At 62.1% G+C, this 23,740-nt stretch overlaps 1 protein-coding gene across 13 annotated transcripts in view; it reads left to right on the top strand.

Moving 5' to 3' along the window:
* Positions 1 to 23,740, top strand: part of MCF2L (MCF.2 cell line derived transforming sequence like) — a 128,412-nt gene that overhangs the window by 54,243 nt on the left and 50,429 nt on the right. For 12 of the 13 annotated variants that reach the window (XM_019443853.2, XM_019443854.2, XM_019443849.2 and 9 more), the window contains 2 exons: positions 18,904 to 18,987; positions 21,593 to 21,707. In XM_019443853.2, the coding sequence (XP_019299398.2) occupies positions 18,904 to 18,987; positions 21,593 to 21,707 (199 nt within the window). Of the gene's footprint in view, positions 1 to 6,707; positions 6,933 to 18,903; positions 18,988 to 21,592; positions 21,708 to 23,740 lie in introns of those variants that run through there. The other variant, XM_019443857.2, reaches the window with a different exon arrangement.

Raw genomic sequence — 23,740 nt, 5'->3', positions numbered from 1 at the left:
GCCATGGTTCCAGACATCCTTCTGTCCACCCGTCTGCCCGAGGAGCGGCTCGACTTGTCCCACTGCTTGGGGATGTGGGACCCTTGGCCAGAACCCCCACCACACCCTTTGTCTCAGGACGAGGTCAGGCCTCTGAACAGGTCTCTGTTCTCTGGGGCGCCTCTGCCAGGGCCCGGGGGCAGCTGCTCCCCGCCACTGTGCGGACAGCCCGCTCCATCTGGGTCCAGCTGGCGTGGGCCCCTGAGCCTTGGCGCCATCTGGAGCCCACAGGCCTCATTCCTCGCTGTGTGCTGAGGCAGAGGCTCAGTCTTCCCATCCACAAGGTGGGAGCGATGGTGCAGGGCCCCTGCAGTTTGCCCAAGGCCAGTCTCAGGGACACCCAGCCCCCGTCTTCTGTCTTCATGCCACTCAGCGTTGGCTGCCCTGGGTGGGTGGGGGGGGTCTGCATGCTCCTGGGGTGAAGGGTGGGGTCCCCGCACCTGGAGCTTGGTGCTTCAGTCTCCCCGCTAACTGCTAACTGCAGCTGCTTGGAGACTATGTGCTCCACGGAGAGAAGACCACTGGCAATCCAGGGGCAGAGCCCAGGGCCAGGCTCGGGGACCACCACACCCTGTCTTGGTCACTGTCCCCTGTCAGAGCGCAGGCCACCTGTTTTGTTTAAGACTCTGACCTTAATGACTCATCCCTCCAGGTTATTGCAGGGCTGCAGCCAGCTGCCAGCAGCCCCACCCCGGGCCCCGCCTATCACCCCAGGAGGGAGAGCAGGAGGTGGGGAGTGGGAGGAACTCTGAGCCCACAGCCCATCACAGGCATCTTGGCTCAGACCCTAGCTGCCTTCCCATGCCCTGGCGGTGGGGCTGCTGGGATGCAGGATGGGGTCCAGGGAGGCTGCACCCTGTCTGTCACCTGGGACAGGTGGGCAGCAGCAGAGGTGCTGGTGCTGGAACATGGGGCTGGTGACCCCCGAGGCGGCAGATGTGGCCCACGGCCCCTGCCATCCTGGGCACTCCCTGAGTGACCGAGGCAGCTCCAGGTCTCAGGTGTGCCCCCAGACCCGGCCACACGGTGCAGGCTCCTGTCCTGTCCGCACACCCAGACCCCTACCCTGGCCGTCTTCCCGCGGAACCTCTGAGCCCCGGGCCGTGCCTCCCTCCTCCCTCTCCGGGTGTCCCTCCTGAGGGGCCCCCTGATGCCACATCCGTCCTCCCACGTGCTGTCTCATGTCCGGTCCGGACCCCTTCCTCAGATGCAGATGCCATACCTATGGGTGCAGGCCCCTTGGCGCCTGCCCCGAGCCTCCAGTGGGCGCCAACACCTGGGTGCAGCAGCCCTAGGTCCTGGCTCCCGTGGGCGAGGCCTGGCCTGCCTCTCAGCTGCTCCTGCCTCTCCCACCACCCCCACGAAACTCAGGCTCAGCCCGTCAGACATGCCTGGCCCCACTCCTGTGTACCACGGGGTCACCTACCAAGCCCCTCCACGGAGGAGCCTGACCCCGGCTCGGTGGCCGGGTTGGAACCCAGAACTCCCTTTGGGAGCCTCGGTGGGTCCCAAGCCCCCGGCCATCATGATCCAGAGTGTGTCAGTCACCTCTGCGCACCCTCCGACCTCTGGCACACGCCACACGCCACCTGTGTCCTCCTGACGGTGGGGGGACACGGCTGCCTTCCCTGTCTGGGGTGGGAAGCACTGAGTCAGGCAGGCGGTGCCCTGAGCCGCCATCTGAATGCCGCACGCCCTCCGCCCGACACCCCCAGCTCCCCAGGGTGAGGCCGGCTTGCTCCCAGACCCACGGGCGTCTCGTGGAAGGACTCGCCCTGACGGTGTCCATGCCTACGGTGGCATTTTAATCAACCTGAGGCTCCAGCTGTGTTTTGTGTACCCGGCCCCAGCGCCCGCCCGGATTTGTTAGGTGTGTGGAGAGAAGTTGTTGATCCAGGAGGAGGAGGACGAGGCTCCCGCCAGCTCACCCCAGGTCACAGCCTGTGCCCTCGGGAGGGGAGCGATGGCACCTGGGTCCCAGGCCACGCCTGGACGAGGGGAAGCCCATGGCAGATGTGATGATGGCTGCCGCTCGTGGGTTTGTTTTTCCAATAAGCCAAAGAGAGCCTTCCAGTTCAGCTTGAGGAGACCGGGCAGGTGGCCACTGGGCACCTGGTGTTGGCTCCAGGACCTTCAGGGGGTGGAGTCCCAGCCAGGGCACCGGGTGCTCACTGGCCGCCCCCTCTGGGCCTGACAGAAGTGCAGTGAAGTGTGAGACTGGTGTGTAAGAGGAAGGGCAGCTGAGGGCCGCATCAGGGTGGGGTGCCTGCGTGCCTGATGGGGCTTCGCTGTCCTCAGCTGACGGGGTTACCAGAGCCGGTTTGAAATCAGAAGGAAGGGCAGCCTGAGAGAAAGAGGGAGGAACAGTTGGGGGGTGCCCAGGACAGCACCATCGCAGGAGAAGCAGCGGGTTCGAGGGCAAGAAGGACAGGGATAGAAGGATCCAGCCGAGCCAAAGGAGGGCAGGGGTGCAGGGGGTTAGGAAGGCAGGAGGGGGGGCGCCTGGGTGGCGCAGTCGGTTAAGCGTCCGACTTCAGCCAGGTCACGATCTCGCAGTCCGTGAGTTCGAGCCCCGCGTCAGGCTCTGGGCTGATGGCTCAGAGCCTGGAGCCTGTTTCCGATTCTGTGTCTCCCTCTCTCTCTGTCCCTCCCCCGTTCATGCTCTGTCTCTCTCTGTCCCAAAAAATAAAATAAACGTTGAAAAAAAAAAAAAAAGTATTTAAAAAAAAAAAAAAAAAAAAAAGGAAGGCAGGAGGGGGGCTCCAGAAGGGGATGGGAGAGGGGCTGGGGGCTGGGGGGAGGGGCCTCAGGAGGAAGACAGTAGCCTGAGTACACAGCAGCCATAGTGTCCAGCTTCCCCGGCTGCCCCAGTGGAGCAGACACCTGCCTACCTGGGTTGCCGTGGTGACGAGACAAGGCAGGTAGTGAGGGAGGTGCTGTGCTCTGGATGCAGGAAGCAGCGCCGCTCCCCCTCCCGCCGGCATCTGGCAGAAACTGGCGGGAGCCACTCTTTGGCCCTGTTCCCTGCACCATTGCTGGAACGCGTGTTAAGGTCATGCAGATTCACCTGTAAGGTTAAAGGGACAAGGGTTTGCCCACAAGGAGACTGCTCCGTGCCAGGCTTAGCTTTTCCTGCGCCCCTGGATGGGGAAGGAGTGACGCCTGCACGGACCAGTCAGGCGCAGCTGCTGAAGGACCATGAGCGCTGGGCCTACTGGTCCTCCACACTTGTGTTTCAAGTGTGTGTCACCTACTCTGGGTGCCAAACGTTACAGATTCTGACCGATCCCGTTGCATTTCCACACATAAACCAGCACGTCCTGTTCGTGGTGATGTACAGTGTCCATCACTCACCTGAGGCTGAGGAGGGAGAGACGGGGCCTCCCTGTCCCCAGGCTTCTCCCCGAGGAAGGGGCACAGAGGACCTGGCCCCAGGAGCCCTCCAGGGAAGACAACGTCGCAGTCGGGCATGTTGCACAGGAAACAGCACAACCTGCCCCTTGAGGCCGCTCACACCTGCCCCATCCAGTTTGCCCCCACCCTCCTGGATTGGCCGCGGTCTCTGCCACAGGGCTCCTCCCTCCTCCCCTGACCTGCGAGCACTGTGGGGTGGAACCACATAAAGTTGCCTTTGTTGTTGGTCAGAAAGAGGTGAATACTTGCAAAATCGTCTGGCCCTTGCGTCCTGAGGGGAAACCTGTGCCCGACAGCGGGCTCTGTGTGCACAGCTCTGTCCCCAGGCACCCACTGGCCTGCGGTGGCTTCACCACCTGTCACACAGAGGAAAACACGGAGTGGGCTCTGGGACTCTATCCGTTTTTGAGAAAAGTGACTAATACTTGTCATCACCCAATCAGGGTTGATGTCCACAAACCCCTGGCAATGCATCCCAGGGCCAGGCCCCCGCCCCAGGCCATCCTCGGAGGCTCTCAGGGCCACAGCCACTGAGCCAGTTCCCAGCTGGCCTCTGGCCCTGGAGACTGGGCAGAAATGCCTGCCTGGCCTCTGGTCCCTACGCCCCTGCCCTGGAAGGCTGGCTCCCCACAGGGTCCCCCAGAGAACACAGCTCTGGGTGCAGGTGAAGCCAGAGGCAGAACCACCAGATCCTGGCTGTTCCTGGTGGGCCTGGTGGGGCCACAGAGGGAGGGGCAGTGGTTCGAGGTGGAGACTGTGGCCAAGAGCCAGGGGCGGGAACTGCGGTGAGCGAGGGGGGCAGTGACCCCGCCACGGGGCGCACATGCCTCCTGGAAGCCGAAACTCCACCCTCGGCCTCCAGGGCGGCGGCAGGCTGGCACCGACAAGGTGACGCACAGAAACCGCCCACACGCTGTCACCTCCGCGCCCTCATCACCGGTCCACGAGCCCACCTGTGACCGCAGCCACTTAACACACATGTGCCGGGCCTCTGTGGGCACTGGACGAGCAGCGGGAGGTGAAGTAAGGGAGCTCGCCTGGGGGCCGGGCCTCGGGTCAGAGCAGGTGTGAGCGCTTGGGATGCAGGCCATGAGGGCAGGACGGGGTGGGTGTGAGCACCCGGGGGACGTGGGGCTGCAGGGCAAGACGGCGGGTCGCCATTCAGGGTGGGTGGGTGAGGGGTGCCCTCAGAGGAGGACGCGTTTGGGGAAAAACTCAAAGCCGGCAACGGATCAACTCTGTGGGTGTTTGGGGCAGAGAGTCCAGCCCAGCCCAGTACTGATTTGGGATTGGTCCTGGCCCCTCACGGACAGTGGCCAGGGCTGGAGAAGTTGCTTGCTCACCACGACCCACCTCCGAGCGCTGTCACTTTCCATCCCCATGCCTGCCAGAGCAGCTGGCACACATTTCTGGGATGAACGAATCACGGGTCTGCAGAGGGAAGACGTCCCACCAGCAGCTGCCTCTGTGAATGCTGTGTCCCAGTTCCAAAGGGACCCGTCTTAGAGCGTGTGCTCGCTTTGCGTGAGCCCCAGGACCAGCATTCCGCATGCTTGGCAGAGGCATGGGGTGGGGGGTTGCTAGGACCCCACCTGGAGAGTAAACCAAGAAAACAGGTGCCGTCACAGGTGTGGCCACACACGTGTCCTGAGAACAGTGGCAGGCCTGGAGGGCAGACTGTGGACTCAGTCAGTCGTGAGTCCAATGGCCAGGAGTTGGGGTGGACCTCGGCTGGCTCCGGGCAGCCGTTCTCTCTGACAGGGTGGGAAAAAGGAGGTGGGTGAGGCCCAGGAATGGCTATGTGTCCCAGGGTGCAAGACCCCGCTCTTGCCAGGGCCTGGCCCAGCAGGGTGTGGGGAACACTAGGACGGATGCGGGCAGGCATCCTGGGTACAGACGGCCCCTAGCCGAGGTCATACCCCCGTGGCTGCCGCCCTCCTGAGAGCACAGGCAGCTGCTGGTGGCACTGAGTGCCCACCGTGGGCCCAGAGGCTGAGGCCTAGGCCACAAGAGCCTGCTGTGGCACCAAAATGGGGGCATGGGGAGGGAGAAGCGTCCCTGGAGCCCCTCGCCCCTCCACGTGGCCCTGTCCTCCTCCTGCATAAGAGCCACGTCCCTCCTGGTGGCTGAGCCTCGGGTCTGACACCTTCTTTCTCGGCCCTCCTGTTTGGTTGCCGGTTACTTGCTGGGCACAGCCTCCCTGCATGCTGGACTTCAGGGTGTCCCGCCCAGGCCTGCCCAGTGCTGCGAGGAAGCCGCACCAGTGCCCCGGACAGAGCTAATCCGGCCATGCCGCTGGGGACCCCGGCTAGGGCGATGCCGGTGAGGGCGGCCTCAGAGGAGGCTGGATGGGCTTGGCTCGGAGGAGGCCGGCCCACTGTGCCAGGGGCTTGCACCCTGGTCTGCCTGAACGTCCCCCCACCCTGTCTCTCGGCCAACGCATTAAGCGTCAGCGGGGGAGGCTGGGGAGCAGGAAGGAGGGGATTGGAATTGTCCAGCAGAGACCAGGTCAGTCTGGTCACGTGACAGGAGGGAAGGGGGCGGGTGTGGAGCGGGTGCCGGCAGCTGCCAGTGCAGTGACGGTGCCCCAGTAGCGTGACCCTGCGGCCCCTGGGGCCCTGGCTGGTGGGAAAGCGAGTCTGTGACATTATGTTCCAAGGGAGGTTGTGGGGGTACACTCTGCAAATGCCCTGAAGGCTTCTGCCAGAGCTGGTTCCTATCACAAGGCCCCAAACCAGCCCTGCTCCAGCCTGAAGACCCTGCTCCCCAGGGCTGGGGGGCTCCTTGGGCCCCTCCCCTCTTCCTGCCCACAGCCTGGTCCTCAGACATGGCCTCCTGTCACCTGGGAGTTCATTAGCACCAGGCTGGTTGCACCCCCAGGCAGAACCAAACCCACATTTTAACGAGCTCCCCAAGGGCCCCCCCCTCCCCGTTATATTTTCCATGTTCTTAGCCCCTGGGGGCGTCTGAGATCTCACCTGCTCAGGACCTGTTCACACACGTGAACATCCGTGCACACACACAGCTCTCCAAGGAGCGGGGGACCAACTGGACAGACAGACTTGGGCAGGCGAGGTGCCCCCCCCACCAAGGCCTGGAGGTGCAGACCCTGCCCCGCCCACGGGCTGGGGGCCGACTTAGGAGGGTGTGGGGCCCCCGCAGGGAGGGTGCTGACGGGCGGCAGGGAGGGAGCCGGGGCTGCAGGAGGCTTGCGAGGGGGCTGGGCAGTTCCTGGCTGCGAGCACTTCTAGCAAGCTGCGCGCTGCTGGGGAGCCGGCACCAAGGCCCTGGGGGGCAGGCCGGCTGGTGGCCCCAAAATGGAGCCTTGCCGCCTTCCTTTGTGCGCCCAGGACGGGCGTTCCGGGAGGCAGGCCGCCGCCTCCTGACGCACGTTGGTGGCGACAGCATGACCTTAAGCCGTATCTCCCTGCTGTCGCAGGACATCTCCGGGCTGTGGCTCCTCCTGAAGACCAGCACAGGTGCGTCTGGGCCGTGAGCTGGCGCTAGCTGGGGGAGGTAGGGGGAGAGGCCAGGCCTTCTGCAGAGCCAGCAGCCGGGGATGGGGGTATAAGTGGGGTCCAGGCTGGGGTGGAGCCAGTGCTGCTGGGAAGGGAGCTCTGGGGGCGGGGCGGGGGGGGGTGTCAGGTGCCGCTGTGGGTTTGGAGCCTCAGCCACTGCTCTCCTGCCCTTCTCTCCCTGCCGGGTGTCCCTCTGGAGCCGCGAGGGCTCTGCCGGCTCACCCTGGAAGCTGGAGAGATGGTCCCAAGCCTCCTTTGTTCACGCTTTCCTGTGGACACGCCTGTGCACGCGCGGGAGCCCCAGGGCTTGGGGGGGCAGGGACAGGGCCGCTCCCCTGGAGGCTCTCTCATGGTGGCCCCAGCCTTGATGGTGCACGGCCGCCCTGGCTCTGCGTGGCCCTTTCTCGTCGCACCTGCTCCCGTCAGGGTCACAGGGTTGGCACTTCTGAGATCTGCTGAGGTCCTGAGATCCCCGAGAACAAAGACCCTGGGGAAGGGCCCTGGGTGGCATGGCCACGTCTCCTTGTTCCTGTCCTGAGGACAGAAGAGTGCTCATCCTGAAGTAATTTGTCATGAGCACATTTTCAGGCAGGTTCTTCTGACAAAGAGGGACAAAGAATTCATCAGCTGTTTATGGAAATTTAATGAATCAGTCAAATCTTGGCTTGTCAGCGGCAACCGGTAAACATTTGAAGTTTCCAGCTTTATGACGAACACCCTGGGTGTGTGGTGAATGGCTGAGGCCAAGAACGTTCCTGACCCCCAGGACTCGGGGCTCCAACCGCCCAGGCGGCCGTGCGGGAAGGGTTATGGCTCATGCGTACACGCGGCAGCAGGTGCTGAGCGTGTGGGGAGTCGCCTTTGACTGGGGGCCTCGGCGAGGAGGCCGCAGTCCTGGGGGGGACGCCGTGTGGGACGCAGCTTGGCCGTGAACACTCTCGGGGCACCTGACATGTGTTCTGTCCCCGGAGCCGCCCCAGCGTGGCCTCGCTGGCCACCCCAGACGTCCCCTCGTTTTCCTAACTAGGGTCTAGTTCTGATTCTTGGAACTTTCCCTCAGAATCCTCGGGGCTGCTAGGACGTGCTGCATTTGTGAGCACGCGGGTGGGGCAGGAGCGCCCCGGGCACCTGGCCTGTTGTGACTGAGGGCTGCCCCATCCCTCCTGTCTCGGTTTCTACGGACCATTTGCTGTTTCCCCAAAACGAAGGTGCTTGTTGCCCGAGGGAGCAGCTGTTGGTGCGTGGTGGTCCATCCTTGTCCCATGGTGGCTGTGGGCACAGTTCCCGAGGCCACACTCCTCCAGCCCCAGGTCACTGCATGCTGGCTTGGATGGGCGCCTGCTGTTTACCATCTCCCTTCACGTCTGCTCGGGGGAGGCTGGTACTGTCCTGAGTCAACAGGAGACCATGGGGGAGGCCATGGCGTGTCCGGTGTCCCAAGGTGACACAGCTGTCACAGACCAGGCGCCTCCTGGCCTGCCCTCATGACAGCGGTTTCATGACCCCTCCCTGCTGAAGCCTGACCCGCCCCCACCCCTCCGTCCCTCCATCTCCACCCCTGCCTCCCAGATGCTGTCCCGTGTGTGTGTCCAGCGGGGAGGTGTGGAGGGGCTCCCGGTGGGCCAGCACCTGGAGCACCTGTGCCCTGCTCTGCTGGCCCAGCTGGAGAGAGGCAGCACCCGTCCCAAAGGCCATCCTGGCGGAGCCCCAGGGACACAAGACATGCGCCCTCCCATCCACGCCGCCCCGGCCCGCCTGCTCCTGTTTGTTGAGGACGTGTCTTCCGTGAAGCATAAAGCAACTTCCTATTTGCTTTTAGATTTACGGAATTCTTGGTACTTAGAAGGTGGGTGTGGGATTGGGGAGGGCCAGGCCAGGAACCGCAGAAGGCTCAGCCCAAAGCCAGAGGGAGGGTGGCTGGTGGGCTGTCACACACACTGCTCTGGGGCTGACCCTAAGTCGAGGCTTCTGAAGAGTGGGAGACGGTGGTCTGACTCCTTGGATGCGCACGGCTGGCTGTTGGACACATGTGAGGTGGCGCCTCTTCCTCCGCCTCCCCCCTGCCCGTCCTCCCCAGCCCTGGACGCTTGCTCAGATCCTCAGACATCAGCCCATTCGGCCCCTGAGGCCGGTCCACACAACACCCCTCTCCCAGGACACTGTTCCAGGAGCTCGCTGGGCTCAGGGTTCCTGGGGCCCCAGGCGCTGGGTCTGCCTCGATGGAATAATCCCAGCCAGAGATGGCTGCTGCCCTGTCCTGGGGCCCCGTCCTGGTGCCCCATCCAGGCCACATGAGCAGATTCCTCTGAGGACTTAGTGCAGTCCTGGGACAGTGTGCGATGCTCACCCGCAGGAACATTGCTAATAACAACAGGTCCACAACATCTCATGTCGAGGCACCAGTGAGGGTCCACGGCGTCCCGTGCTGAGGCAACAGTGAGGGTCCTCCCCTTCGATGCAGGAGCTCGCAGGGCGGCTGTCAGCGAGCTCCGGGAGGGGTTGGCTCTCCGTCCATGGCACCTGCCCCCAGTCAGCCCTGCTTTGGGCTAGTTTGGCTGATGCCTGGCAGGTCTCGTAAGCTTCCCTCAGCCCATCAACCTGTCCTTGCCCCGAAGACTGACCATGTGGTGTGTTACACTGAGACACCCACGTGGCCACAAGGCCTCCTCGCTGGGCCTGCCACGGCTGCCCCACCTCTGGCCTGAGGGCGTGTCCGGTGATGCTTCCAGGTCGGCAAGGCCCTTGCCATCCCTGCTCTGCGGTCCCCTGGACCTGGCCACGCGCTGTGGGGGCGGGGACCAGCTCCCGACAGGCTCCCAGGTGCACCGAGTCCTGATTTTGTCCGGGGCTTCACTGGGGCACTTGTGTGGAGTCCAGTGGCTTCACAAGCAAACAACACTCTCAGTTCTATGGTTTTCTCCCTCTTCCTCGACATTTGCGCCTTAAAATCTGGTGCCAATTACGTCCCCACTGGGTTTCTGATCTGCCCACAGAGCATGACCAGGAGGCCCTGTAACACTCCTTTCAAGCCTCCTTTGGCCTGAGGCTCGTTTGCGGGGGCCGAGCAGGGGGGTAACGCTCAGCCTCCCAGGCCCCTTGGCGGGCTTTGCCCTGGCCATGCGGCAGCAGCATGGGACCAGCGGTGAGCCCACTCTCCTGCCCCTGCCTACGGGTGAGGACAGCCTCCCACCTGGTTCCCAGCTCGGTGGGACATGGACTCCGTGAACATTCCGGGTCCCGTCGCTGGTTTCCAAACCCTCACAAGTGCACGCTTTGCCGCAGAGCCAGGGGGCAGTGCAGCCCTCCCTGGAATTAAACACAAGTGTGACCCTTGGATTCACAGGGATTTCAAATTCAGGAAAGTTGAAAGGGAGTTCCTTTCTGATGGTTATCTGTGGTGGGAGCTGCGTGTGCGCAGGGGTGTGGAGGCCTCGGGCTGCAGGGGCTTCTGGGACAAGTGGCTTGAAAGTGTATCGGCAGCCAGGCCAGCATTCCAGGCAGGATGGGCACCAGATGGCGGCCTCGCGGGGACACCGTGCTGAGGGTGTGAAGGAGGCCCTCGTTTGTGGCAAAAGGACCCCTTCTCAGCTCCAGGTCCCTGGGTCAGAGCTGGCCCCCGGCTGTCAGGAGCCCCCGCCCCGAGCCCACGCCCCGGACCCCAGCTCCACAGCCTCTGGGGAGTGCCTCCCACTCTGCTGCTCTGTGGGGCAGGGACGGAGGGGGATGTGGCCAGGGTGCGGCAGTGCCGGCTCCCAGACGTCCACCTGCCCAGGCTCTGTGTCTGGGCCCATCTCCCCCATCACCTTTGTGGACCTTACAACAAAACCAGAGACGGAGGGCACAGGCAGGAGTGGCCCAGCTGTGTTTGTGATGACCGTGGGCACAAGAGTTCAGTAAATGGGGCATATTGGTAGATGGGGTCCAGCCACACCACACACTCGAGGCAGCCCAGGAACCGTCGGAAGCTGCCCAGTGTGGCCTCCCTCCCTGCCTGTCCTGTCCTGGCGGCTGGTGAGGTGCCCACCGGCGTGGTTATAGACCTCCAGCAGGCAGGCAAGGTGTGCTGTCCCGGGAGAGGCCTCTCTAGGGCCAGCACTGACCTCAACCTCCTGTATCCCTCACACTCAGTCCTAGAAGGATGGAGTGAGCTCATTAGCGCTTCCAGCCCCACTGCCATTTCGCCAACGAGGACGCCCCCGTTTCCTGTTTTTCCCGCCTGCTGTAGGGGTCTGGGGCTGCGGGTTGGGGTCGTGCCTGGGAAGCGTGAACAGAGCTGCTGAGTAGGGCAGGGCAGAGCCCCACGTGACCTGGGTGGCCACACTGGCCCTGAATGTAACCTCCGTTCTGTCCCCACACATCACAGCTGTTCTCTGCCTTAATCCAGATGCACTCCAGGCTCTAGCACCTTCTACGTCAAGTGCCAGAACCGGACCTGCAGAGGCTGACTCTGTGGTGGGGGGGGGGGGGTGTCCTCTGACCTCTTGCGGCCTCCCCAGCGTGGGGCTGGCGCCCACCCAGAATGCAGGGAGGACCCACGTGCACCGAGCATGTGAAGACATTTCTTACCCACACAGAGACTTTCCGGGCCAGCAGGGCAGACCCAAGGAATGTTCTGGAATGGTCCAGAGAGGCCCGAGGCAGTGTGAATGCAGGGAGGGCATGTGGCCCTGGGTCTTACTGTGTTCTGGGGGCCTGGACTCCCCGCAGGTGCCGCGGGAGGGCTTTCACGGGCTGGCCCAGGCAGGGGCGCGGGTGGGCCTGACAGCCGTCGCCCGAACACAGATTCCAGGGCTCGGCGAGGACTTGGGGAAGGAGCAGAGGCCGGTGTGCGGCCCGGATGCAGGGCTGCGCCGCGTGGGGCGCTGGGGTCCTTGTCTTCCCGGATGTGGGGTCGGAGCCATGTTAGGCGTTTCCTCCTCTGACGGGGTTGCGGTTGTCAAATCTAGCTCTGAAACAGGGTCTGCGGGGAACGTTCAGGGGTGACTCGGGCGCTGCGCCGTGAGCATAGTCCCGCGGCGCCGTCCCGGTGCGCCCGTGCCGCGCATGCGTGTGTACGTGTGCGCGTGCGTGCGAGGCTCGGCGACACGGAGTCGCCCTTTTCCGTGTAGAGCGTCGGTGCTTTCGGGGTGCCAGCCACAGAGTCCTACGCGGGCAGCTGTGACAGCCGCCATCCTTGTCCTCTGCCGCGTGGAAATGAACAGCGTCTCCCGTCGTTGTGAGGTTCTTCTGGGTGACGGCAGCCAAGTGGAAAACGCTCTGAGAGAATTGTGGGGTCCAGCGGCCAGTCCCCTCGCCGGCGAGGGGACCCAGGGCAAGCCGTGCATCCACGAGCGTTGGGAACCACCAAGTTCCCCCCGCACGCCAGGCGCCGGGCACGCTAGGAGGGGCCGCCACCGTTGCCCCGGTTGTGCGGACCAACAGCAGCTCAGGAGAAGGAGCGCCTGGGGTCACCGTGCCTGCCTCTGCCCGGAAACCGGGGATCCCCGCGCAGGAAGGGTGACGCCGCCAGCAGTCTGCGGCCCCCCGGCCCCCATCACAGCGGCTGCCAGGAGGCCGTGCGGGGGCGTGAGCAGCTCCACACCCCGCGGTCCCCAGCGGGGACCGTGCAGCTTGGGGCGTCGCCGCGCAGCATGTGTGGTGGCTCACGGTGCAGCGACCACGCGGTCTCCTCCACCGCTGGCGGCGACAGTGTTTACCACCTTGAGTCACAATTCCACTCGGGCTGTGAGAAAAATCGTCAAGAATTACGGGGTGATTTTAAACGCCTCTGGTAATGGCCGGAGGTTGTTTCTCCGACCACTGATACTAGGGTAAGGCACTCACAGAAGCACGTGCGGTGAGGACCCCGCAGCCTGCCGTCGCGTGGCCCAGGCCCACCAAGAGGTCCGTCTCCTCCAGCTGCCGTTCCTTTGAGCCCGTTGTCCAGGCTCACCGCCAGGCGCCTCTAGTAACCTCCACTTACCCCGCCCCTGGAAGTCACCCCCACCCCACCCCATGACAGGCCTCAGAGGGGCTGCACCCTTGCTGCTCCCTTTGAGCTACTGCCCCTGGAATCTGTGCAGTCCTGCTGTGCAGCCGCAGGCAACTCAGTCAGCCTCTCTGTTCATTAGTTTTCTCATCCAACAAATGGGATACTAATGCTCTCACCTCTTGGGGTGACAAACCCACTGATACATGAGGGGTATTTAGTTACCCAGTGACCGACCGCTGTTTCTACAATTAAAGGTTTCCTGTGGGATCCATCAGAAGTTCACGGAGCTGTGCTAGCCAGCCGCTACATTTAAAAAATTCTTCAACGTCTTGTCCTTTCCGCTGCGCTAACGGGTCATAGTGTAGACGTTCAAGAAATACTTGCTTCTTAACTGATTTAAGGCCTTGGGTCTGGGGGAGCTCTGCAGAGGCTCATGTCAGAATTTCACTGAGAACCGTGTCTTGGTTTTAATGAGGCCTGGCTCGATCGGCTTCCCCGCATGTTATCTCTGCTCAGCTCTGCAGGACCTGGACGTGTTCAGCACGCCCACCCACCAGCCCCCCAGAGTCCGTGGTCCATTCAGTTTGGAGGGTGGCAGTGCTGTCCCTGACCACCGAGAGTGTGCAGAGATGACCTGGGGCTCTGACCCCAGACACCCCACAGTGGGAGCAGGACTGCGAGCACTACTTAGGGATATGGGGCAGGGCAGGGCACGGCGTTGGCCTGTGTGCTGTCTCTGCGAGCTTGGTCGAGCTGCCTGGAGCCTGTGTTAAGCAGGATCCTGAGGCTCATCGGGGCTTGGTTGCTGCCCTTGGCAAAGACACGGTGTGTGGCATCTCAGCCTGGCGTCTGCCATGGCCCTGTGGCACGCAGGATGCCCGGCAGAGGTGATGCAGTTAACCCCCTATGGGAGAGAGTGCCCTGAGCACATGTGAGCCAGGGTGTAAGGTGTGAGCAGGGACCCTTTGTGGTGCCTGGCCTGTTGCAGGGGTGGAGAGTGTGTCCTGGGACCCACCTGGCTGACACCTCTCTTAGAATGGGTGTTGACGATGGCAGACGGAGACACCTTCCTGGTGTGCCTAAGCGTGTCACCGACAGCACAGCCTCTGACCTGCTGTCTGTCAAACTGAAAATGGCTGTGACCTCAGCTAAGTGTCACCCATGGGGTGGCCTCGAGATCCCTGCCCCGGCTGTGAAACCCCCTCAGGGGCTGTGGCCAGCATGGGGCGGGATAGAAAATGTGGTGCATCCAGGACAGATCGCTGTCCATTCTGCGTGCCCCTTCCAGGGGCTTCTTGGTGGTTCCCACGAAGGCCTGACGTAGACCCATCAGGCAAGGGGTGTGGCCATGGAAGATGCAGACCTGAAGCTCCGAGGTGTGCTGGGGCTCGGGCCTGCACATCTTCATCTGCACACGGTGTCCCCATGGCCCCAGAGGGCTCCAGGCTGTGCACTGGCCTCGGGCAGGACACGGGAGGGACAGACCCACGGCCCAGCCTGACTTTGTTCGGCTTCCAGATCCCTGCCCCCCCGCATGCCAGTGAGCTTGCAGCTGGAGGGTGCTTCTCCCTGATGGCGGTTTTGGTTGAGCAGCATTTTATTTAAAAACCTGTAAGGGGACACCTGGGTGGCTTAGTGGGTTAAGCGCCCGACTTCAGCTCAGGTCATGATCTCAAGGTTGGTGAGTTTGAGTCCTGCATCAGGCTCTGTGCTGACAGCTTGGAGCCTGCAGCTGCTTCAGATTCTGTGTCTCCCTCTCTCTCTGCCCCTCCCCCACTCACACTTTCTCTCTCTCTCTCTCTCTCTCTCTCTCTCTCTCTCTCTCAAAAATAAACATTAAAAAAATTAAAACAAAAAAAGCAAAAACACATAAGGATTTTCTTCCTGAGATAAGGAAATCCTCTGAACTGAGTTCACGACGTGACATGATACAGTTGTGCCCTGATCCAGGAACAAATGACCATTGGAAACGTCCAGGATGATGTGCTGTGAGAGCCAGAGCCAGCCACACAACCAGTGTAGACCCCAAATCACAGAGCCTGCCCCCACGTGGGCCCCGCCCCGCCCCCCAGCCTCCCATGTCACCCTGACCTGTGAGCTCGCGTGGGCTCCTTTGCAGCCTCCATGTCCTCCCCACTCAGTCTGGATTTCCCTGTTTGTAGCCTCCTTTCTCCTTGTTCCGTCTGCACACACTTTGCTCTTGGCTCGGAGATTGCTGGATGGGCTCGGTGACGTGGGAATCCCGCCCACCTGTGTTGCCAAAACAACCCCACGTGTCACTCTACTATGGACACAGAGAAGACCTCACGTTGTGTTTCGATGGAAAATAAACGGAAGCCTCCAGGTGTGGACTTTCAGGCAGATACAGATATGGCAGAGGGCCTCTGCTGCTAGCCCCCACTGACGTGCCTTTCTCAAGGTCCTATCTCCCTCTGAGCAAGGCCCCAGGTTCCCAGGAAGCAGCAGGGACAAGCCTCTGAACCCAAATTCGAGGCTTCTCCCAGTGCACCGGGGCTCCCTAACCCGGGACAGTCGCCACCACCCAACTCTGCACCCACCGCAGGCCCTTGTCACAGCCACAGGCAGCCACTGCTGTGGAAAGTCGAGGATCGATGCCCCTTCGAGTGGACACCTGCCCAACCCCTGTTAGGAAATTGTCCTCAACCAAAGCAGGTTCTAAGTCACTTTGCCAGAGGGGACTTTGCAGGCCAGTCTCACCGTGTCGGGAAGAAAGATCTAAAGAGGAGACACTCGCACCACCCCTGCCCTCCGGCTGCAGCCCAGAGGGGCCAGGCCTGGTGGCTCCGGTACAAGCAGGTTGTGGCAGTTGGGGCCTCTCCCCTTGGTCCTCATCTGGAGCTGAGCCAGGTCCTGGGGCGGCTAAACGTCGTGAGCGAGGCTAAGTGGGCTGTGCGCCACCTGTCATGTTCTGGGTGCAACTGTCTTTCTAGATGGCTCCCAGAGCCGCGCTGAACCCTGGACCCGGGGGCCCTCTCAGTGCCCGTGCCCCGCGTCAACCTCCGTCAGACGTGACCCTGTGACAGGCTCCTCGCCCGGGGCTCTCCCCTCACGTCTGGCCGAGACAGGAAGCGGGTAGCTATCTGTGAGACATTGTGTTCACACAGAGAGGTTCTGTGCAGGAGTGGGGCCTCGCCTGACCTTTTCAATGAGCCGGCGGGTGGGGCGACCCCCTTCCTGTCCGGACTGCTGACATCTGAGGCTTGCTCCTTCTCCCGTGGACTCCCCCACTTCCTGCTGGACTAGCAGTGCCCTGTCCTCTGCCACAAACTGCAGACCCACGCTTCTGAATGAGGAAGCAGGGTGGGCAGAAGCGGCGCTTCGGGGTTGGGGGAGACATGCCCAGTGCACCCGGAGACCCAGAGCCCGCGGGCTTGACAAAGCCGCCAGGTGACCGTGACGAAAACTACTTCCGTGGTCCTTACTTATTTCCAGCTTTATAAGGGGTGGCCAGTGACATGTAAGCCATAGTGACCTTTAGACGGAGTCCGTTTGTGCGGATTCTGCTGTTTCCAGCGCAGGCTGCAGAATAACACTGTTGTTCAACCTGGAACGGCGCCTTAGACCTGCGGCATGCTGTCGGAGCAAGTTCTGCGCCCAAAACCTCACCCGCGTGGAATCCGCAGTGAGGCTGCAGGCAGACGCGCTGCCGTGGTCAGCTATCTGTGGGCTCCGGAAATTCTGCACCAGCCTGCGTGCCGACTTAGCTGGATTCCAGTGCTGCTCGGGGAAGTCGCCCTCTCGTGCGCCTCCTGCTTCCCCTGTCCACACAAGTTCTTTGTGCCCCTGTCACAGGGGCCGCTGGGCCGGGTCCTGGGCTTGAGCAGTGGGCTGCAGGCTCTCCGGCCTGTGTGCAGGATGCCGTGAGGCCTGGCCCAGGCCAGGAGGTGGAGAAAGGCCTCCCTGAAGAAGTAACATCTTGGCCAGGAAGTGAGTAATACTGGACTGGCCAGCAGACAATGGGAGAAGCATTATAGGGAGCAACTCATGCAAAGGCCCTGAGGCCTGAAGGACCTTGGTCCATCCATTGGAGGAGCTCTGGGAACATGAGAATGGTCAGTGCCCACAGGAGGGTGGTGACAAGGCCCAGAGACATCTCTCCAAGGAACCAAGCTCATGTTGACATCGATCCAGCCAGCAGGACTGTCCCTCTGTCACTGAAAGTACAGGAATGGTCAGCAATAATGGCCCTGTCTCTAGCATGTGGGAAGGCCTTGTGCCATCAGGGTAGGCCAGGCTCAGAGCACAGACAGCCTGTGCTGTGCAGGACTGAGCTCAGAGGGTACTTGGAGAGGAAGTGGGCTTAAAGGCTCTGCCAGTCAGACCCAGTCAAGAATTACCATCCATCAGAGGCCCAGACACTCATGGTTTTCTTTCCTCGTGGGCTGCTGGAGTCCAGTGGGGATGCTGAGGTCTAGGGTGGTGGTGAGGTCTGGGGAACCGTCTAGGCAGTCCCTGTGCTCCTCACGGATGCTGGGTCCCCGTTAAGGACTTGCCAGTTCAGTGTCCGTGCTGTTTCCACTGCCCCTGGGAGGTCTCCAGAAGTGCCTCCCATGGTCTGTGCTCAACGATGTGCATCTCTGGGGCTGCAGAGGCTGAACCTGAGCACAGGTGGCACAGGTTTGATATTAACTGTGCAGAGACTCCTTCCTGCCATGAGAAGGGAAATGCGATGTGAAATCTGAAGGTCCAGCCCCTCCCCCGTGCAGGGTACGCGCTGCACTCGGCACAAATCGCCCTGCCTGGGATTCAGGAAAATGTCCTGAATTTCCTCCCACGGAGGAGAGCCATGGCCGAGGCATCGTGCTGCCTGTGGGCGGCGGCCTCACCCTTGGGGACTCAGTGCAGGTCCCCACCTTCTGAGCACTAGCTGCTGTCACTTCCTGACGCCGGCTACTGCCACTGCCGCTCTGTGGGGCCAGCGGGCGCCCGGTCAATGGCAGGCAGGGTCGAAGGGCAGGGCACGCCAGGATGGTGGAACCTGCCTGTGTGCCTAGTCGTGTCACCTGTTTACACCTGCTTGTTTGCACGACCGGAAGAGCCGGCTTCAAGGCTGGTCCGTGCAGGTAGCGTTCGGCAGCTCCACTGGAATTTTCGGGCTGGAAGAGCTCCCGTGTCTCCAGGCTCTCTTGGCTGGCATCTCAGATTGGGTCCTGAGTCTCTTCTGAGAAATCGTGTAAATGTCCCAGGATGCAAATTCCGCTGCTCAGCGAGGGTCTGGTTGTGAATCACGTGAGCGCTAGCGAAGCGCTGACTCAGAAACGCAGGAGCCCGCGGACACCAGGGCAGGGGCTGGCGCCCAGTTTCACACTCTCCGCAGTGACACGCGCAGCCCTGACCCCAGGTGCCCAGAATCTCGCAAAACCTTCTTGCTTCCTGGCGATGCCTCCAGGATGTGGCTGCTCCCAGTTCACCCCAGACCCCGATCCAGGACTCGCAGCCTGTACACTAAGCCGCCTTTTCCATCAGTATCTGGCTCAGGGACCCGGCCGGGTGCCCTCCTGTGTCCATGTCGGGCAGGCGGGGTGGACCTCTGTGTGTCTGCTGCCCGGTGTCCTCGCTGACCTGGGCTGTGGTGGCCGCGGGGATGCCCGGACCACCTCCAGTCGGGGGTGCAGGCTGGCAGACCAAAGCGAGTGCTGGGTGGGTGGTGCTGCCTGCCCTCACATCTGCCTGCACGTCCCTCCGTCCCTCCTCCCTCCCTCCCGCCACCTCTCTGTTCCTTTCTCTGTGCCTCTGACACATGGCACATCTTAAATATTGATAAACCACCCAGCACACAGTTTTCTGTGCACCAAGAGACAAAGGTCTCTGCACGTTGGAAACTGAAATCCCTTTTTCCGAGCACGTGACCGCTGGTCCCTTTAGGTGTTGGCTGATGCGCATGGCTGCATGAGGCAGTTTGCACCGAATGACAGCCACGTCCCTCTGCTCTGCCCGCAGATGAAATCATGCACCAGGACATCACCCCGCTCTGTGCCGCTGACATCCAGGACCAGCTGAAGAAACGCTTTGCTTATCTGTCCGGTGAGTGCTGGGCCAGAGGGAGGGAGGGGCTGGGGTAGAGCCGGGCTGTGACCAAGGGAACCTAGTCCACGTACTGCGAGTTGGGCACGGCCTGCTGTTGATTCCACCAAGGGCCAGGAGACGCTGCACGCTGCCTGGGAGGAGGGGGCTCAGGGCTCATTGGCCAGGAGCTACGGGAAGAGCCGGCCGGAAGTCAGTCCTGAGAGGGACACAGCCCGAGAGCTCCTGCCTGCAGTCTCCAGAATGTTCCCTCAGCAGGTGCAGTGGGAAAGGACACAGCTGCCCTCATCCTTGCAGCGTCCTGGGCCAGGGACCCCCCTAGTCCAGCACACCCAGCATCCGTGGGGGAGGCCCCAGAGCACAGCTGATAGGGGCGAGGGGCTGGCTCTGTCCCACCGGCCTGTTCTGGGGCCCCTGTGTCCCTCGGTCCGGGCTCTGTCTCCACCCTGTAGGATGACCTGCCATCCTGTCTGGCTGTGGTGCACGACCCCAGCCACTGGACGGTGCTGGCACATCCTGGGTGCTAAGGCTGTGATGGCACCTGTGGTGACCACCCTCACAGCTGTACAAGTACCCCCGTCGGGATCAGACAACCTGCCCTTCCCAGGCGCTCAGCCCTACTCACAGGCCCTTTCCCCTCCTGAGCCCTGAGAGCCAGCCCCGTGCCCGTGGGGCTGCCCTGGCCCTTCTCCCAGGGGCCGGGAACCACGCCTCAGGCCACGCCCTAGCACGTGGCCCTGGAGCTCAGGCAACCCGCGGGAATCAAAGGTCGTCAGCAGGATGTGGGGCCTCTGGGGGGCTTGTCCACAGTGAGGCATATCAGTCACCGCGAGGAGGGAGGGGTGTCCTTCAGAGAAACAAGAAGCCGTCTACAGCACAGGGGTCGTGGCCCACGCCAACAAGACGTTCAGTCAAGGGTCTGCGGGCTCCTTCCATCTCCCCAGGCCGTCCATGCCTTTCAAGACCCCAAGGTTCACAACTTTAGTGCACTTGTGACCCAGACTAATGACCCTGACCTTCCTCCAGGTTGTAAGCCCACCACCTCTTGGCTTGGAGGAGGCAGAGCCCCAGGACCCCTCTGGACACACCTTCTCTCTGTCATTCAAATGCCAGCCAGTGTTTCGGGAGGGGACTGTGCAGGCGTGAGGAGGGTCCTACTTCAGGGCTTCCGAGATCATCCTGGGTGGGCCTGTCCTAGCCGGCTGGGCCTCACAGGGACCGGTGGACCTGAAGGATTCCCAGGATGGGATTTGGCTGAGTTACACTGACGGCGGATCCATCCCAAGGCAGTTCTGCCCCCACCTCACGTCCTACCCACGATTCCTCCGAGGATATGGGTGCTGGCTCAGGGTGAGCCCACCCCTGCCCCATCCATGGTGCACAGCCCTGCTTGCCAATGGGGACCCTCCTCTGGCTCCTGCAGAGTTAGGTCTTTGGTGTAATTCCATCAACGTCCATCGATACTTCTTGTGCAGGACGCGCCTGAAACACGCTGGGGGAACTGCCACAGGGGGCTGCCCGCATGCACGTCAGTGTGTGCACTGCTCACGCTGCCCCCACCTTAGCCTGAGACACCCCCTTCATTGATTTGCTGTTAATTCCGGCGGACGGGGTGGGGAGGGGGGAGTTCAGAAAGTGTGGCCAGTGGTTCTTTCACCCCATGGAGTGCTGGCTAGACGGGGGCATCACTCACACATGTGGCATCTCAGGGCCCCTGTGTGCTGCTGGCCTCTCCTCCCCGCAGGGTGGGCCTCCTCCCCCTCCCCGCAGGGTGGGCCTCTGCCCACAGGGTGGGCCTCCTCCCCATGGTGTGGGCCTCCTCCCTGAGGGTGGCCAGGGTCCAGGAGGGAGCTGTGAGCAGGGAGGGTGGACCCCACCATGTCTGGCAGCCCGGCCTTGGGAGCTACATGGCACCTGGCCTGCAGCCGATGGGCCAAGACAGGTGGCCAGGGCAGGAGAGATGGGTCCCACCCATCAAGTGGCCGTCCCCAGCCACCCAGGGCGCCGACTAGCAGGCAGACATGGAACCTGAGCCCGGGTGATTCGGGCGTGTCATCAGCCCCTGCTCTGTCCACTGCTTCTCCAGACTGCTTGTGGGACACGTCAAACCACGTAGGCCCCAGACTGAATTCAGCCTTCTGCTTGAAGCTCCCATCCCCAGGTCCTGAGCCCCACACCCTTTTCCTCCTTGCTGTGTGTCTCCACTCAGAAGTGTGCTCTCTGCTCCCTCCCCTGCCACACTGCCAAGGGGATGACCCCCTTAGACCCAAACTGTCTGAAGTGGTTCGTCAGAGAGAGACGCATGCAGAGCCTTAGGGCCTCTGGGGTAAGAGACGGAGTGTTGTGCGGGGTTTAAAGCGACTCATGCATTTACAAGGCGCAGAAAACCGTACTTTGAGGTGTTAGCCTACTCGGCGCGTTCTTGGTTCTGTACAACTATGCTCATTTGGGAAGCGACGAGCCGCGTGGGACTGGCTGCCCTGCGGTGGCAGAGTGACAGGTGCCTGTTTGTGCGTGCGTCACTCTTCTGCACACGCCAAGCGCTCGCACTCCTTCCCTGATGAAAACCACGCCTGGGCTCAGTGCTGCCTTGCTCTCTCCCCAGGTGGGCGCGGGCAGGACGGCAGCCCGGTCATCACCTTCCCAGACTACCCGGCCTTCAGCGACGTCCCCGACAAGGAGTTCCAGAATGTCATGACCTACCTCACCAGCATCCCCAGGTGTGTGTCGCTGTCAGATGAGGAGGTCCTGCCAAGGGGGCCCAGGGTCCCACCCAGGTCACACAGCCCACACGGAGCAGCCGGGGCCAGGGTCCCACTGGACCCTTTTCCCGCTCCCAGCATCCCGCGTCTGTTACACTGGCAGGGCTACACCGAGCAGGAGGGACACACAACAAGGAGGCAGCAGGGCAGAGGTGGTCGTGAGACCCTCCGGGGCCCGGCCCATTAGTCCCCCTCGTGCTCCTTGCGGCGGGACAAGTGATCCTAGAGGCAACTCCCCTGGCTGTTGGTTCTGTTACTGCGAGCAGAGCTGGGTCCCACCTTCCAGAAAGGCAAGGAGACCTCGTTTGTACCTCAGTGGCCGCGCCGGGCATCCTCCACATCCAGGAGCCGAGAGGCAGACACCCCACCACTGGGGGGTCAGCTCTGGGGTGTCCACGGCAGCCCAGAGGTGGTGAGGACGTGGCCCTCATGCCCTGACAAGGAACCAGCACCATGTGGCATTAGGTGGAGACAGCCTCGCGGGTGACCTGGTTCCTCAGGCGACATCAAGGGCGATGGGGGGGCTCGCCGTAGTGTGGGGGCCCAGGCTGCCACATCCCTGGGGGACACCGTGCTCATTCATTAGTGTTGCTAAGGACGGCTTTCTGAATTTGTGTGGTTTATTGCTCCGCGAATTGTCTAATCCAGAGAACAGACCAAGACAGCAAGTTTGATTGGCTGGTTCCTCTTGCGTGAAAACTGCCAACGGCGATGACCAGTCAGCGCTGGGGGGGGATGACAGGGGGGTCGTAGGTTCTTCTAGAACCCGGCAGAGGGGAAGGGAGCACTCTTCAGGGACACGGGTGCTGGGTGGTCATCTGGCAGGAGAAAGCTGGGGTCACATCCTGGGTCGCACAGCATCTGCCGTCCTGTCCTTCCAGGCACCAGGTTCTGGGTGGCCGAGTGAGGTGTGGGGACGGCCAGGCCCCGGGAGCCCAGCAGCCTTCCTTACGGCCACTTGGCCAGCTGTGCACCCTTGAGGGGCTTCCTGGTGGCAGCTGCAACACGGCAAAGCATCTCTGTGTGTCTTCCCTTGGTCTCAGGATGAGAGACAGGACGGCCATAGTCAGCCCCATGCTGCCGTCAAGGTCATGGGGCATGAGTAAGGTCACCACACAAGGTGGTGGGAAGATGCTCGCTGTGGTGAGGCATTGAGGGGTGGCCCTTCAGGAGGGACGCCAAGACGCTGGACTTAAGGACATGGGGACCCAGGACAGGACAGGTGTGGAAATGCTCAGGGCTCTAGGGGAGGGGTGCATGGGGACCGGCCAGCAGGATGGGGCAGCGACTGGAGTCTGAAGTGACTGAACCTGCCAGTGGTTTCAGGGAATAACAAGTTCAAGGGATTTAAAAAGAAAAGGGGGGATGCCCCATGCAGTCTCTGGTCTCCCAGGTGGGGGCCGTCCTGAGTCCGGGATGAGCCTTGCTGCTGCAGTGACCGCTTAGCGCAGGGCCAGGACCCCAGGGGACTCTGTTTGTTTCAAAAGTCAACAATCAGTTTATATCTGGAAATGTCAACACCCAACAGCCCAGGCCTGGTGCGGAGGTGAGCCATGTCCCAGGCCACAAGCAGGCATGATGCTGGGGTGGGGGCAGCCCTCTCAGACCTTCCAGGCTTGCACGTCTCCTCCCCTGGAAGTCTCTACCCTCACTGAGCCTCAGACCTAATGGCCTCAGGGCCTTTGCACTTGCTGCCCCTTGGTGGACCACCTTTTCATATTCCAGGCCACCTCCTCAGGGAGGCCCTCCATCACCCACACCTAAAGAAAGAAGCGAAAGCCAGCTCTTCCCCCACTCAGGGCCCCTTGCCCACCAGGCTTCCTGGAGCTTTCCGAAAAGGTCGTAATTACAGCCTCGTTTTGGTCTGTGTCTGTGAGAGCAGGCAGGTCCAGGACAGCAGGCACGTGCTGCACAAATACACTTCATTTGAAGACGAACCCACCCTGCCTCGCAGGCTCCCTCCTATGATCTCTGCAGTCCCTTCTCTCCCC

The sequence above is a fragment of the Panthera pardus genome, unplaced genomic scaffold (genome assembly GCF_024362965.1).
Source record: "Panthera pardus isolate Hobbes unplaced genomic scaffold, ASM2436296v1 HiC_scaffold_1, whole genome shotgun sequence".
NCBI lineage: Eukaryota > Metazoa > Chordata > Mammalia > Carnivora > Felidae > Panthera > Panthera pardus.
Note: the sequence above shows the minus strand (reverse complement) of the source record. Positions and strands in the feature narration are given on the sequence as shown.